This window comes from Canis lupus, chromosome 11, assembly GCF_011100685.1.
Source record: "Canis lupus familiaris isolate Mischka breed German Shepherd chromosome 11, alternate assembly UU_Cfam_GSD_1.0, whole genome shotgun sequence".
Classification (NCBI taxonomy): domain Eukaryota; kingdom Metazoa; phylum Chordata; class Mammalia; order Carnivora; family Canidae; genus Canis; species Canis lupus.
The window spans coordinates 58,462,671-58,475,317 of NC_049232.1; the positions used below are offsets into that span (position 1 = coordinate 58,462,671).

Below are 12,647 nucleotides of genomic sequence, written 5' to 3' on the forward strand. Positions count from 1 at the left end.
ATGGATATGTTATAGAATTTTGAGTTCACTGAGGAGCATCATATTTGGAAGTAAAGGGAAGCCACAGGGTGTTATGCTTATTTAAAAACAGGAACTAAAAAAAAAAAAAGGCAAAACATTACCTTAGGATGTCTTAGGAGAAAGTTGACAGCTTCCTCAAAATATTCTAAATCTGTCTTTTCTGGTTGGGAGGGCAGATCTTCATAGTCACAATAAGCCAAGGCCAAGGTGGCAAAGCCATGACTGGCCAGAAGACTGGCCCGAGATTCAATCAGTCCACCAACACCAGCAAACAAGTCAATTACCCCTGGGAAACGGCCCTCTCCTGAGAAAGAACAAAACAAAACAGAACTGGGTATGAAGGGAAAGGAAGGAAAAGAGAAGAAAAACACAGTGTCATGAAGAAATGTATTATAAATTCTGGAATCGAAATTTATATTTTCAAAAAGTAGAATCCCAAGTTTTCAGCCTTGTATCTGGACCAGAATTAAAGCTGATTGAATAGAATAATAGAAGACAGTATCAGGAAGCTTGATTGGGAACTAGATTCACTGACACGTTTAATCTCTGTAGCCAAGGGCTCTTAGGGAGTCACAGTGGTTCATTTCTATAGTATTGGAGTAAAGAAAGTCATTGAAATTAGGCAAGGGCTTTTTAACCTATGAAAATGTACACAGGCTTTAGAAAGTCAATGAAGGTCCTGAAATTATATGCAAAATATATGTTTATATGTGCTTTTTGTTTGTTTATTTTAAAGAGAGAGAACAAGAAATCTGGGGATGGGTGGCATGGGGAGGGGCTGGGGAAAAGGGAAAGAATCTCCATGCTCAGCAGAAAGCCTGACATAGAGTTCAATTTCATGACCCTGAGCTGAGATCAAGACTTGAGCCAAAACCAACAGTAGGAGGCTTAACTGACTGATCCACTCAGGTGCCCCTATATGTGCATTTACTAATGAAAGTTTGTACAGATTTAATTAGGTTTTCAAAGTATATATAATTTAAAAAAAAAAGCTTCAAAAGTATATGACTTCAAAAAAAGTTATTGAAATGACTATGTTAGCTAAAATCCTGACTTAACAATGTTCTAGTCCATTCTTCTGACTGTACAGTGATGAAATCTTGCAGCCAAGCAGATGCAAATGATGAGCCCTTCCCATGCAATAACAATGTTTATTCACTGCAACTTAACACATGGTAAAAAGTAGGGATGGTGAGAGTATCATTCTACACTCATGCTCTGTGTAGGCAGCTAGTTTCCTAAATAAAGTGGGGCCCACACATTGAAAAAAGTGTGCTTACTGGGGGCACTTTATCCTCATATAAGTGAATTTAGTTAAGGAAGACTGGTCCCATCCATGGGGTTGCCTGGCTGGCTCAATCAGTAGAGCATGAAACTTTTGATCTTGGGATTGTGAGTTCAAGCACCATGTTGGGTGTAGAGGTTACTTAAAAATAAAAATCTGAGGGGCACCTGGGTAGCTCAGTTTATTAAGCCTCTGCCTTCAGCTCAGCCTCTTCTCAGCGAGGGGTGTGCTTCTCCCTTTCCTCCTCACTCATGCTCTCTCTCACTATCTCTGTCTCTCTCTCTCAAAGAAACTTATAAATAAATAAATAAATAAATAAATAAATAAATAAATAAATAATCAATCTTAGAAAAAAGAGTGACTTTTGTGTTGGGAATTTTTAAAACAAAACATTGCTGTTTTCTTATCTTGAGAAAGAAGAAATAAAATGGTGTTAAATATCTTGACTTTAAAATACCATCTGAATAAATAAATAAAGATGTTTCTTATCTCCCGATTGGCAGGAAGAAGGAGAACTTACAAGTACTGAGCCTCTTAACATAGAAAAATGTTATAGTTGAGAACTGCTTTGAGACCTGACTCAGTCACTTTTGGCCCGATGAAGCTCAGCCCTCTTGTATATCCCCCACTTCCCAGTCCTAACATGCAGTAATGTTATCTATGTGCTAATTACTGGGTGTAAAAATATTGAAATTTATCCAAACAACTGCATGGGTCATTACAATTTTGGAAAGGGAAGCTTTTATTCCTACTACATCATTTATAACTCTATGTTGTCAGAAACCACCTCTAATACTTCAGGCTTCCTTTACCCATCTTACTTCTACAAGGTGATTATGTTTTTAAAAGCAGAGAGAGAGGCAATACATCCTGGTGATAATGATGGCTGTGTCCCAGATCAAAGGTCATGTTCTGAAGAAGAGAACCTCAGACACACCTGAAACCTGGACCCACCAAGGGCTACTTCTGGGAAATTAACTTTGCTTCATCCAGTCCCACGATAAGCCCTGAGAAATGTACCAGTAGATGTTCTGAACCACTTATTAATATGTGGAAATCACTGTGGGAAACTGAGTATTCTGGTAAGTTTTATAGCCATTAGGGAGTGTGTTGTATTAGCTGTGGATTTACGGGATATTCTATAAATATACAATATTTGTGGAAGAAGAGGGTATCGAGTTTCTTTGAACCCTCTATATTTATTGCAGTATTTTAGTCCATTATATCATCATCTTATTGCATGCAATGACCTATACCTAAATTGAAACTCAGACAAAACAGAAACCCCAAAAGAAGCTGAGACACACTTCCACAATATCAAGACATGGCTTTTCTGATAGCCAGGCTTCAATACAGATGGATTTCACATAAATCCAAAGCTATGGAAATCCCATAATGCAGAGACTCCATATACTACATGTATCTTATCCTTAGACAAACTCCAGAACTGTTGAGATCAAACTTGAGTTGGAATAGGGCATCACCATATTCTTGTTCTGACCCAGAGTTAGCCCTGATTATAAGGCTGGAAAGGACTACACTATGTACATCCATATGCAAGTTAAACCTCCAGAAGGATTAGGCATTCAAAAGAAGAAATACAAGGATGACAGTAATCAGGTTAATTCTACTCACCAGGAGGGAGAAAGAGGGTTCCCCGAATGTGGCCTTCTCGAACTTGGATCCGTTTGGTACCAGGCGCTGTGTACCACCTTTCCAAAGTCAGGCTGACTTTTGGAGCAGTGGTGGGGATGTGAATTAATGGTAAATTTGAATCATAAAGTTTTATTTGGACCAGGAAGGGGCTATTCATCACATCTCTTTTCAACAATTTAGTTAAAATATTTTCAGGTTTCAAGGACCAAAAGAGACCCATAGGGTGGACTCCTACATAGTCACCTCCAAGTGAAGGGGCACGCTCCAAGTCTACCTCACCAACTTCATTAGCCTTATAGTAGGCATGAGAATGAAACAGGTTCCCCGTTTCATCTTTCAGTGTTGCCTGAAGAACCACTATCTGGAAGGGAGGCAGGCCTGTAGCTCGGATATGCACTGGCTCATCAATAAGTGCACTTGTGGGGGTAGCTGTCAGCTGAATCATCATCACAATGTGACACTTTGGATGATTCTCAGTAATGTTTGCCGTAAAACCTGGATTAAAAAATTATATGTATATATTAGAAAATATATATATATATGAGAATATGTATGTAAATGAGAATAAAATAAGGTAGTGAAAAAGTTATAATGAAAGGTGAACTGGACCAGGAACCAGACTGCTTGGATTCAGCTCTAATTTTCCAGTTATTTAGCAAATATCCTGATACAATCTTCGAATGCAAGATACCTGAGAGCTTTTGGCAAATTTGCAGAAGATATGAAACAGATAGATAAGCTTTATAGTAATTATGAGCCAGAGTGGAGGAAGCATCAGCCAAATATGCATGAAGGAAGATATCACAATTGGCCATCCAGAACTCTTGAAAAATTAGGTGCAGTGGAGGATTAAGAGGGAAATGTGCAACTGAAAATGGAATTCATTGGGGTGCCTGGGTGACTCATCAGTTAAAGTGTCCAATTCTTGATTTGGGCTCAGGTCATGATCTCAGAGTGCTGGGACTGAGTCCCGCATTGGGCTCTGCACTCAGCATGGAGTCTGTTTGCCCCTTTCCTTCTGCCCCTCACCCTGTTCATGGTCTCTTTTTCACTCTCTCAAGTAAATAAATAAATAAAAATCTTTTGAAAAAGAAAACAGGGATTTGTTAAACATCCATGTGTATGGAGCTGGTAACTCCACTACTAATCCCCTCCCCAAGTCCTACAAACAAAATGCCTGGCATCTAAGAATTCACCTCTAACAGAGCATAAAAAAACAGGCAAATCTTCTCAAAAGAATGAGGACAAAATCTTTGGGGAGAACAAGGAGGCTGACATATGTATCACTCCCTAAAGAAAAAATACAGTTTCATAAATAGGCTTAACCAATCCCAAGAAAAAACAAATGCTGACAAGACCTTCAGCTACACAAATATTTGCTAAGCTTTTCATAATCTCCCTCTTAAAGGTTAAGGAATGCCCTTCTCTTTTTGGTTAGTGTGAAGAAAGCCACAAAAATGACCATTGTTCCCATTCTACTGAACTTATCTGGATAAATACAAAATCAATTTTTTGTTTTGTTTTGTTTTCTTAAACTCATTAGATTGCCAGGAATCTGAATGAATTAAACTCCAATGAGTGCTAAGTTCCTCCTCGGAGAGAGAAAACTTTCTTTTCTACCAAATGACTTTGATCTATGATAAAGCAGCAAAAAAGAATCCCCCATAAAGAAAAATAAGGAGAAATCAATAGAAAGTTTAATGCACTTTTAATGGAAATGTGCAAGCTGGTTTGATGGTTTAGGATTCTGAGAAACTCTAGCCAGAGTCCTTCTCCAAGTGCCAACTCTTTAGGACTTGGCCATGTGCTCTAGGACAATACTTCAAAGAATGGGCGCAGAGACATGAGCCTAGAGAAATCTATCTGAGGCATTACAGGTCTTTGTATGAAGCACAGCAGCTAACTTCCAAAGCATGGGGGAGAATAGCAAAATAAAGAGCTTTTCCTAGGCTCAGAAAGCCGAGAGTAAGACTTCAGAGCAAAGAAATTTCCTTAGACTCTCCTTCTAGAAGAATTATGAATCAGAGAGACATATCCTACAGTTAGAAAAGCTAGCAACATGGCCATAAAAAAAACAAAAAAACAAAAACAAAGGTATCTCCTCCAGAAGTTCAGCAATGCTTAGATCCCAGTTTCTTCTGATGAGAAGGCCTAATCACATACCCCAAAATATTTGACACCAGTGGCGCACTGAATAAGAAAAAGCTGCAACAAAGCCCAGACCACAGGTCAGATTTGTTCAGCCCTTAATTCTAACATTCTGACAAAGTAGGGCTCTGCTCTTTTCTTGAGGTAAATATTACTTATTCTAGTCATTTCTTTTATATGAAATATCTGAAGTATGATTTAAAAAGATTATAAGACCCAACAGAAGCAAGAAAACTGTCTCATGATAAGGATGAGAATGAAAAGTCAGTAGGAAGAGGTGCAGATTAGACAGGAACTTTGAAACAACCATTCAGAAAAAAAAGAAAAAATAATAATTGAATTATTGATATATACAATAACTTGGAGGAATCACAAGGTAATTATGCTAAATAAAAAAGCCACTCCCAAATGATTCCACACTGTATGATTCCATTTATATAACATTTTTGAAATGAGAGAAATGGAGAACAGATTAGTGGTTGCTAAGGTTCAGGGACTGGGTTGGATGAGAGATGGCTAAAAAAAGGATACCATGAGGAATCCTTGTGATCATAGAATATTCTAAATCCTGATTATACCAAGGTCAATATCCTTGTGAAATCCTACAGTTTTGTAAGATTTTACTATTAGGGGAAACTGGGTAAAGCATACATGTGGTCTATCTGTATTATTTCTTACAGGTGTGGTGAATCTACCATTATCTCAAAATAAAAGTTTAATTTTAAAAAGATAGCTATGAGACACCTGGGTGGCTCAACCAGTTAAGCATCTGCCTTCAGTTAAAGTCATGATCCCAGGATCCTGGGATCCAGCCCTACGCAGTGGGAAGCCTGGTTCTCCCTCTCCCTTTTCCACTTCCTTTGCTTTCTCTCTCTCTCTCTCTCACTGTCAAATGAATAAAATCTTTTAAAATTTTAAAAAATAAAAAATAATAACTATGATAAAAATGCTAAAGGATAAAGTAGAAAAGGCAGATACATGAAAAGATTGAGGAATTTCATCTGAGCATGAAAGCTGTAAAGAAGAACCAAATGGAAAAGCTAGAAATAAAAAATACAATAGCAGAAATGAAGAATTACTAGACAGACTTCATAGAAGACTCAAAACAGCAGAATACAGAACCAGCAAATGTAAAAACAGCTCAACTGAAAGGAGCCAAACTAAACAGCAAAAGAGAAAAAAGGATATACGAGAAAAACAGAGTGCTTGAGATGCGAAGACAATATCAAATACTTTAATATATGTGTAATTGGTGCTTCAGAAAGAAAGGATAGAGAGAAACAGAAGAAATAGTTTTAAAAATAATTTTAAAATTATCTGGCAAAAATTTTCCCAAAATTGTTGAAAAATATCTTGCCACAATTGCAAGAAATTCAGGAGGACAAACACTAAGAATACCACAATGATGGCATTGTAGTCAAACTGATAATAATAAAATACAAAACGCAAATATTAAAAACAGCCAGAGCAAAATGGAAACATTACATATAGAAGAACAAACAATATACATATATATGCTGCCGAAGCAAGCACATGAACAATATAAATATTTGACTTCCCATCACAAACAATTGGAAACCAGAAGATGGTAAATTTTTTCAATGCTTAAAGGAAAAGAACAAAACTCAGATTCTCTATCTAACAAAAATACACTTGAAGAATGAAGGCAAAATAAAGATATTTCCAGAGGGTAGGGAAATGAGAGAGATTATGTCTGTCGTAGACCAGCATTGTAAGAAATGTTGAGATCTTGAGGGGAAATTTGACCAGATGGAACTGGATCTTTGGGAAAGGATGAAGACCACAAAAATGGTAATTATTAAAAAAAAAGGGGGGGGGGTAATTATAGAAGTACAGTTAAAAATATCTTGAATATGGGACTCCTGGGTGAGTATCTGACTTCAGCTTATGTCCTGGGGTCTTAAGGCTCCTGAGATCCTGATCTCAGGGTCCTGGGGTCAGGCACCCTTCTCAGTGAGGTGTCTGCTTGTCCCTCTCCCTCTTCCCCTCCCCTTCTTGTGCTCTCTCGCTCTCTCAAATAAAAAATACAATCTTAAAAATCTTTAACATGTACACACACATATATGTGTGAATTTAAATGCAATTAAAAGACTTTAAAAACAGGGACACCTGAGTGGCTCAGCGGTTGAACGTCTGCCTTTGGCTCAGGGTGTGATCCTGGTCCCGGGATCGAGTCCCACGCTGGGCTCCTTGCAAGGAGCCTGTTTCTCCCTCTGCCTGTGTCTCTGACTCTCTCTGTGTGCCTCTTATGAATAAATAAAATCTTTAAAAAATACTTTAAAAACAATAACAATGTCTTGTGAGTTTATAGAATACATAGAAATAGCATATAATGACAAAACAGTGGGAATGGAGTAAATAAAATTATACTGTTGCAAGATTATCATATTACTTACTATTTTTCAAGCAACACAAGATTATTTGCAGGCAAACCGTAATGACTTAAAGGTACTATTAGGAGCTCAGCTGAGCCTGGGAAAATCTAGAAAGCTGATCAGATTGGGTATCAGAGTAGCTGATGAAAGCAACAAGCCAAAAATAAGAGTCAAACCTTTAATCACTTACTGTGATGGGAGAAAGTGCCTGGTCAAGACGAGGATCAAGGGTCTGAAGTTGGGTGGTCCGCCAGGTGGGTGGGTTCACTGTTGCAGCGGCCCCAAACCAAGGATCTAGCAGTTCTGAGGTCACAGTAGAACAAGGGGAAAGGGCTAGCAGTAGTAAGGAACTGGGTGCTAGGTCAGAGTGAAAGAAAGTATCTTCAAGAAGCCCTGGTCCTTGAATAAAGAGACCTCAGCACACATGTCTGGAGAAGACTTTGGACCTTGAACAATGGCCTGATGATACATGTAATGATAATGAGAGTGAAGGTACCTGGGAAGGCAAATATGAGAACATGATGGGCCTGTATGACTAGTAACAATGAAGACCAGTAACCACTAAGTGGCCTGCGTCCTTGACAACAACTTTTTCCAGAGACTGCCGTGCACTGGCTGTACCCAAAGTCCTGGTGCTAGAAGGTCAGCATTTCACCATGATTCCTACCAACTAAAGCCTTTATAAGGCAGCCCTGGTGGCTCAGCGGTTTAGCACCACCTTCAGCCCAGGGCCTGATCCTGGAGACCCAGGATCGAGTCCCACGTCGGGCTCCCTGCATGGAGCCTGCTTCTCCCTCTCCCTATGTCTCTGCCCCTCTCTCTGTGTGTGTCTCTCATGAATAAATAAATAAAATTAAAAAGAAAAATAAAGCCTTTGTAATTGCTTATGGTCAGTTCTGGAAAATCACACATAAGTTTTTAACCAAGAGCTAGACTTCTCAGGTACATATTCTCTAGAGTAAAACACACACACACACACACACACACACACACACACACACACAATGTTTTAAGTAACCCAAAAAGAAACAGGTTTCCAGTTACTGTGGCTGTGTAATAGACCACTGGAAAACTTAAAGGAGTATTACAGTTATTTATTATGCTCTTATGTACTGCAGGTTGGTCATTAGGGCAGGGCTCAGAGATCAGACATCAGTTGCAAAGGCAACAACCAGATTTCACAACTGTGTAAAGGTCAAATCCTTATGAGTTCTATATCAGTGGAGTGAAGGAGGTTAAAGGAAAGACTATTTATTGTCAATTGATCATTTAAGCAAGTTCAGATTTGAAACTGCTCTTGGCTATATCACCTGTAAATCTTCATGCATTTTTATTTTTTTTAAAGATTTTATTTACTTATTCATGAGAGACACACAGAGAGAGGCAGAGACATAGGCAGAGGGAGAAGCAGGCTCTCTGATGCAGAACTCAATCCCAGGACTCCACGATAACACCCTGAGCCAAAGGCAGATCTTGTACACTGAGCCACCAGGTGCCCCTCTTTGTGCATTTTTAGAGAAAGGAGACTGCCTGGTAAGACTAGGGATGAGGAATGAATGCGACAGCTTAATTATCCCAGGATAAGAAGAGAAATAGTGATGGTTAAAGGACAGGTCAAGGAGTTTGCTTTGTGTCCCTACCTTGCATTCCTCGAGAAGCCTTCCTTAAGAGCCCAAAAGTAAGTAGTGTATTCTGAGGGATTTCCAGGAAACATGAATGCAGAGGAGCAATGGGAAGTATGGAATAAATGGTTGGTTAAGGGCTGAGTCGTGGAGGAGGAAGAAGCCTTAATTTCCCATCACTTCCAGCCTGCCATGCTAAGAGGTAAAGCTGACTCTGAAGGCCCAAAAAACCTATCAGGCAGAGGAAGCCAAGGTCTGATGTTGTGAGTCAGGCCTGTGAACTAATGCCACTACGGAAAGTATATACAGACAAGGTATTGACAGTATATGCTAACATTGTATTGTTTTTAATGTGTCTGTGTTCAGAGAAAGAGAGAGAGAGATTGAGAAAGAGGTGGGATAGCCACAGGCATGAATACATGCTGATGAGAATGAGCCCACAGAGAGACAAATGCTGAGAATGAGAACTTGATGGTAAATAAGACATTTTTCCCTGAGAAGCTTAAAAACAAGTGATTTTATAGCCCCAAAGTACCCTTTTCCCTTGTGAAAATAGTCAAGAAATTGAATATACATAAGGCACCAGAAATACATGACAGAGTCAGGAATGTAATTTATACCTCCAATTCTTAGTCAAGTTGATTAGTAGTTCAGAGGCTCCTGGGAGGTTCAGTCGGTTAAGCATCTGCCTTCAGCTCAGGTCATGATTCCAGGGTCCTGGGATGGACCCAGGGAGCCCGGCATTGGGCTCTGCTCAGCGAAGAGCCTGTTTCTCCCTCTCCTGCTTCTCCCCCTGCTTGTGCTCTCTGTCTCTGTCAAATAAACAAATAAAATCTTTTTAAAAACTAATAAATAGTTCAATAAGAGTTTATCAGGGTCCACACTGTATCACAGGGAGATGAAACACAGTCCTTACCCTAAATAAGTCTAAAGGAGTAGTCTTCCTTCCATACATTATCCATTATGTTTCTACTTAAATATCATATGGATCAACCAGTGTTCCCACACAGAAAGAAAGCAAATAAAAAGTCTATAGCTTTAGTTCAACTTATATTTCTTTTCAAACATCATCATTTTTTCCCTTCATATCCCTGGTTTATTACATTTTACTACCAGAAAGTATTCCTGAATCACATAAATATGTATGACCTTTAAGAAATATTCTCACATAATGTAATTCTAACAAGCCATTCATCTGACATTAAAAGAAAATCATCCTTCAAACAATATAAAAATAGAACCAAAATTCAAAATCCCAGAGTAAGAGAATTTCTTCTGTAATATTCTAGGAAATAGTCTTTAGAAAGAGGGAGAAATTAATGGAGATGGGAAAGAAAAGTTAATAATTTCAGAGTCATTCTCCCTCAGAAATATAAATTCTGGCTTGATATCTTCATAATCACAAGTCCCTATTGATATCCTTTCTAAACAAAATCCAACAGAAAAGACATACCCTTATCTGAGCACTCTTTGAACTCCATAGCCGAGATTATAAAATGAACAAAAAGGCTATTTGTCTGCATGAACTGCTAAATTCCAAACACTGAAATTAAGAATCTAATTTTACTTCTCATTCAAGATCTTAGACTTTAACCCATTTCCAATCAACCCAGAAGAGATAGCCCTGATTACAAGCTATAAAGTCCCTGACTTTTTCCTCTCAAACCTTCCTTGGCACTATCTAGAGTCATGTTATCAGTCAAAACCACAATAAGTTTTTGTAGTCTAGCCAAACTAATGAAGTACTAACTTATGGCCCACCCCTTGCTCTAGTTTCCTATTAACTTTTAATTTCATTGAACCCAGTCTCTTCCTATTTTCCCTCTGTTTGTTCTCTACGGTAAATCTCTCCCTCTTAGGAAATAGTCTCTATATTTTACCCATGTATTTTATTAATTTTTATTATAAACAAATTGTTTGACCTCTATTAATACCATTTGGGCATACCTTTGGTCTACAAATAAAGAAGTCAAGAGCTTTGACTTACTATCAATGAGTTCTGAACTAGCTGAGGATTACAAATGTAACAGTAACAGGCAACAAAATACTTTTTCTTGGGCACAATTTCTACTTTTGGAATTTGGGCAACACCAAATCTCCCACTCATTATGTTCTCCTCCTTAACTAATTCACAGGGGCTCTTGAGATAGCTATAGAATGGAGTGTTAGTGGGATTTTACATGGTCAGGAAATAAAACACTATATCTATTAAACCATTGAGTCCTTATTTATTTGAGGTGATAGAGAACTTTAAAAGGATAAGATGGGGATGCCTGGGTTGCTCAGTGGTTGGGTACCTGCCTTCAGCTCAGGTCGTGATCCCGGGCTCCAGGACTGAGTCCTGCATGGGGCTCCCTGTGAGGAGCCTGCTTCTCCCTCTGCCTGTGTCTCTGCCTCTCTCTCTCTCTCTCTCTTTCTGAATAAATAAATACATAAATCTTTAAAAATTAAAAATTAAAAATTAAAAAAATAAAAGTTCCCCTTAAAAAAGAATTATTAAACAGAATACATAAAGAATTCCTAAAAAATCAATTTATAAAAATCTCAGTTGAATATGAGAAAAGACTTAAACAGGGACTTAACAGAAAAGAAAACACAAGTATAATCATATGGAAAAAAGGCTTAATTTCATTAGTCATCAGAAAAATGCAAATTTAGGAGTGTCTGAATGGCTCAGTCAGTGAGCATCAGACTCTTGGTTTTGGCTCAGATCATGATCTTAGGGTTGTGAAATTGAGCCCCACATCAGGCTCCATACTGGTGTGGGGCACCTGCTTAAGATTCTCTCCCTCTCCCTCGCCCCTTCCCCACCCGCCTCCCTCTTTTTTTCCCTCTCTAAAAAATAAGTTAATGAATGAATGAATTAAAATGCACATTTAAATCATGGGGTGTATTTATACCTATAAGATTGACAAAAATTGTAAACTCTGAAATAGGGACCCCTGGGTGGCTCAGCAGTTGAGCATCTGCCTTCAGCTCAGGGCATGATCCTGGAGTCCTAGGATCGAATCCCACACCGGGCTTCCTGTGAGGAGCCTGTTTCTCCCTCTACGTCTCTGCCTGTCTCTCTGACTTTCATAATTAAATAAATAAAATTTTAATTAATTAATTAATTAATTAATTGAATAATTAATTAATTCTGAAAATATAAGAGTTGGTTAAGAAGTGGATCACCAAGAGACACCTGGATGGCTGAGCAGTGGAGCTTCTGCCTTTGCTTGGGGCGTGATCCCAGAGTCCGGGATCAAGTCCCGCACTGGGCTCCCTGCGAGGAGCCTGCTTCTCCCTCTGCCTGTCTTTGCTTCTGTCTGTGTGTCTCTTATTCATGAATGAATGAATGAATGAATGAATAAATAAATAAATAAAATCTTAAAAAAAAAAAGGAAGAAGAAGTGGATCACCAAGACCCTACTAGAGGAATGTAAATGGATGCAATCACTTTAGAAAGTAATTTGGCATATCTATTAAATGTGATGATATGAATAACTTTTGACCCAGTGATTGCATTTCCAGAGATAC

The 12,647-nt window shown here is 38.5% G+C and overlaps 1 protein-coding gene across 3 annotated transcripts in view; it reads right to left on the reverse strand.

The window, feature by feature from the left end:
- Positions 1 to 9,921, reverse strand: part of BAAT (bile acid-CoA:amino acid N-acyltransferase) — a 13,793-nt gene extending 3,872 nt beyond the window's left edge. The window contains exons 1-4 of one of the 3 annotated variants that reach the window (XM_038552955.1): positions 9,749 to 9,921; positions 7,697 to 7,809; positions 2,942 to 3,457; positions 123 to 325 (exon numbers count right to left, since the gene is read on the reverse strand). In XM_038552955.1, coding sequence (XP_038408883.1) covers positions 123 to 325; positions 2,942 to 3,410 — 672 coding nt within the window. In that variant the 5' untranslated portion in view covers positions 3,411 to 3,457; positions 7,697 to 7,809; positions 9,749 to 9,921. Of the gene's footprint in view, positions 1 to 122; positions 326 to 2,941; positions 3,458 to 7,696; positions 8,054 to 9,748 lie in introns of those variants that run through there. The other 2 variants (XM_038552956.1, XM_038552954.1) reach the window with 2 other exon arrangements.
- Between the last annotated feature and the right edge of the window lie 2,726 nt (positions 9,922 to 12,647).